This window comes from Lactuca saligna, chromosome 5, assembly GCF_052625555.1.
Source record: "Lactuca saligna cultivar CGN05327 chromosome 5, ASM5262555v1, whole genome shotgun sequence".
Taxonomy (NCBI): Eukaryota; Viridiplantae; Streptophyta; class Magnoliopsida; order Asterales; family Asteraceae; genus Lactuca; species Lactuca saligna.
The window spans coordinates 212612579-212616929 of record NC_136421.1 but is presented as its reverse complement, the minus strand read 5'-3'; the positions used below and the strand labels follow the sequence as shown (position 1 = coordinate 212616929).

The 4351-nt window shown below is 34.1% G+C and overlaps 1 protein-coding gene across 1 annotated transcript; it reads left to right on the top strand.

Annotated features, from left to right (window-relative positions):
* Nucleotides 1–1750: 1750 nt before the first annotated feature.
* Nucleotides 1751–4351, top strand: LOC144998872 (protein EFFECTOR OF TRANSCRIPTION 2-like). The gene is made up of 3 exons (XM_078958601.1): nucleotides 1751–1960; nucleotides 2442–2798; nucleotides 3398–4351. Exons 1-3 carry the CDS (start codon nucleotides 1862–1864, stop codon nucleotides 4166–4168), a joined length of 1227 nt encoding a protein of 408 aa, XP_078814727.1. The 5' UTR covers nucleotides 1751–1861; the 3' UTR covers nucleotides 4169–4351.

Here is a 4351-nt window from a genome sequence, read left to right as displayed (position 1 = left end):
AGTTTTGGATCTCATCGAAAACCAACCACTTTTGATTTTGACTTTGCTGGAACCTTGACTGGCATCGCTGAAAAGCTACATCGTCTTCGTCGAAGCACTAGTTCTTGCCTCCCGTCGCTAATCAATATCTAGTTGTCGCTATTGCAATTGTCGCCGCCACATACAGATGTAGCGCCACTGTCGCCACTCAAGATATAGCCACAATAACGAGCAGATCTAGCGTTGTTGTCACAACGCCAGAGGCAGATTTAACTAGTTAGTAGGGGTGCTACCCCTCAATTCATCTATATTATTGTTTAAAAAAATCAGATGTACTTCTTTTATGCACAGTGCAAAGTCTCGAAAAAATATGATGTATCACTTACATAATTAGTCCAATCATTTAGCCAATCAAATGAATCAATTAGCCTATGTCATACATAGTTTCCGCTAACAAATGATGACTACTTACTTTTAGAATTTGTCTTTACATAACAAAATTCTAACAAGATCAACATATGTAAATTATTAATGATTCATTTGCATATCATTTTCATACATGTTATGTTTTAATGTCACTTTCATTAGCTTAGCTGCTAAACTTTAGTGACGTAACGAAGCCACAATAGTTTTTTATTTAGGTGTTGTAGTTTTTTGGTGCTAATTCTTTTTGGAGTCCTTAGGTGTTGCGACTTTTACTACGGTTAGTTTTATTTTGGAGTTTTATGTAATATAGCGTTTATTAAAAGAAAAAAAACTTGATTTTGAAAATTTTGTTTAAAACCATTTTAACCCTATCTAAAAATGTTATTTGATACATTTATACCCCCGAACATATAACATATCGAAATCTTATCACAAGTTATGAGAAAAAAAAAAATGTGCAATCTCTTAACATTTTTTCTGGGTCTGTCCCTACACACCACGGATGCTGCCTCCGGACTCCGCATCTCTGATTGCCAATCAGCATATCCTTTTGTATTCTTTGAATTTACAATATATTTTTTTTTATCTGTGTCAGTTTAATAATTTAATAGTTTTATTTTTATCTGGCTTCTTTATCTGTGGATATATTAATATGTAGGGTTAAAGTTTAGGTCGAAAGCTAAAGATTAGGCCGAAGGCTTTAGGATTTAGAAATTCATTCTCCATAAAAATTTATTTGATTATACGCGTGGGTTTACACAAATAATTTGATTGGAATATCCAATGGTTATTACTTCAATGTTAGGCACAAGAACATAAACAAATCACCGTTTTGTATTAGGATTGTTCGAATTATTATGAATACAAAAATATGGTGTATTGTACATATGTATACTTATATTGTCCGTACGATTATAAAACTAACATTAAATTGTTTTATCAATTTCTTTTAAGCTAATAAAAAGTTATATTGTCCGTACGATTATAAAACTAATATTAAATTGTTTTATCAATTTCTTTTAAGCTAATAAAAAAAAGTTTAAGACGCTAGTTTTATTAATTCAGTAAATCTTACATAAAATATAAAATATGACAAGTAAATAAATTAGTAAATAATAATATAATATAATAGTTAAATAATAAAGTTAATGAAATAATTTAATTATAACAAAATAATGACAAAAGTTACTTATATAAAAATAATAGACTATTAGATGGAATGTACAATAATAATAATAACAACATTTTAATAAAAATATTTAATAGTGCCAAAAACACGTAAATCGTTTTACAAAGTCTGTTACCTTTAACAGAAAAAGTTAAAGGTATTTGTTAAAGTGAAAACATGAAAACCATTGAATAGCTTTGGGACCATTTATGAAGTTTTCAAAAGTAACTAGAGAACTGTTAATCGGCGTTTAACGGGCAGTTCCGACAACCACGAGGGCGGAGCGCGATGGGGAGAACCATCAGTGACGCCGCATCCACAGCGCCGCTGCTGAAGAGAGAGGACTGTAAGCGCACCAAACATGATTCTGCTTTCTCGCAATGGAAGGTAATCTCCTCGTTCTATTAGTTTTCTCTAGATCTGGATTGCGAGCAACAATTTCGAAACTGTTTTTTGCTTTGAATTTCAATTTCGAATTGTAATTATTTACAATCGCAGATTGTTCTCAGCTCCGATTTAGTTTAATTCTTCCAATTAATCATTTTTTTTTGGTTGATTTTGGATATGAATGAACAATGGTAAGTGATCGGCGTCATCGATTCTTCCATATTTATAATTTCCTTTCGAAGAAGATTGGATAGCGTGCACCAATTAAGAAACTATTTCACTTTGATTTCAATTTTTAAATTGAGTTATCCATCAGCAAAGGTTGTTCTCAGCTCCATATGATTGTGTACGCTTTTTGATATGAAGAAGAACGGCACAATGATCTGAGTTCTTGATTCTTTTACATTTGATTTCCATAATTCCTGAATAAACTTTGAATTCCAAAACAATTTCAATCATATTTATGTACGTTAATTTCCAGATCCTAATTGGGCCTCGTGATTGGGAGGATTATCTGTTGAGCAAAGAAGGCGCCGAGAGATACAGGACTCACAATCTTCCAAATTGTTCTTCTTGTCCAGGGGTTTATGAGCTTGGAATAGCTGTTTCACTCCCACAAACAGAAGCAAAAAGCAGCAACAAACTTAGCTCCAAAAGGATCATTCCTGTTTATCTTGGACAAGCTGATAATGTTAGAACCAGACTTCAGCAGTATGGTCGTGATGGTGCTCATTTGGAGAATGGATGGTCAAATGGAGATCAAATTGACCGCAAAGTACTTGGATTGTTCTCTGACATATTCTCTTACGGCTTTGCACTTGCATTTCGATGGGCTCCTGTAAATAACATCTTTTCATTCTAAATTTCCTCTTTTTCATTATTTCACATAATATAATATATAATATAATATGACATGACAGACTGTGTTTAATTGGGATGGATGTTATAGAACAAAAATTACAATTTTTTTTTGTACCATCCAAAAATGTGGTACAAGGTGGGACAGAGATTCGCTCTTGATCTCTCTCATCTATGCAAAAGACGTAAATACCCTTCTCATCTTCATCATCGAAAATAGTCCAAAAATGTTTGTTCAGTCCATGTCTCATGTAACAGATGCAGCCGTAGGCTGCATGTGTTACACAAGATTAGACATCGACATATCAAACTCTATAGAGCTATTTTTGATGATAAAGATGAGAAAGATATTTACGTCTTTTACAATAGATAAGAGAGATCAAAAGCGAATCCCTGTCCCACCTTCTACCACATTTTCGGATGGTACAAAAAAAATTGTAATTTTTGTCCCATCAATAATAGTCCAAATACAATGCATGTCAAACACTATATAAAATTTTCTATTATTGGCTCAATTTTTTTTTTAATATGGTGCATAGTCATTAAAAAAAAGTTCCATATTTGGTTTGGATTTTGCAGATGGATAATAAGAAGGATGCTGAGAAAACAGAAACCCAGCTTTTAAAAACCTTCGATTACGCATGGAACAGAGGTATGAACGGGGAACGCCGCCCTTATGACATCCATCAAAAGCTTAAAACCGCTTCCAACACTAAAAGGGTTCCCATATCCCGGGTTTTCAAAAAGCTTCATGTCATTCGTCCAAAAAAGGTGGGTCTTAATATCAAACATTGCGACCCACCCGTTTCGGAAAACGGATCTAACTTCTACACCAAGCAGAACGACACAAATATCCTCACAAGAATCTTCAAATTCACCCGATCACGCCCTTCGCTAGTAGCCAACAATCATGATACAAACAACAACAGTGATGATGACGGAATATGTGGTGTGGCATTGGGCCACGGATCTATATGTACTCGGCCTCCTGTTGAGGGAAGAAAGAGGTGCGTTGACCATAAAGGGATGAAAGTCAACGCATCTGTAAAAGTAAAACCTCGTTTACATACCGATATTACCACTGACGTGTGTCGTGGGGTCACCATTGATGATGATGGGTGTATATGTACACGAGTGCCTGTTGCAGGGAGGAAACGATGTGAGGAACACAAAGGAATGAGAATGAAAATGCGAAAGAGTTATGAAGGACACAAGGGCATAATGGTCAATGAAAAAGTTGGTGTGGATTCGTTGACTTGTGTAGGGGTTACAGTGAGTGGTTCGGTTTGTAGAAGGAAAGCGGGTGAAAATAGTAAGTTTTGCTGGCAACATGATCAGGGCCGAAATTGATGGGTGATTATCAATCAACGGATGCCAAGTGTGAAAAGTTGTATACATATAATTGATATGATATGATTTGATTCTTTTTATTAAAAAAAATAATGTGTCAAGTGTGTTGTTTAGATATGAATATAAAAAGTATACATTATAAAAATGATGTGTTTCTTTTAATAAAATGTTTTATGAGCTTGA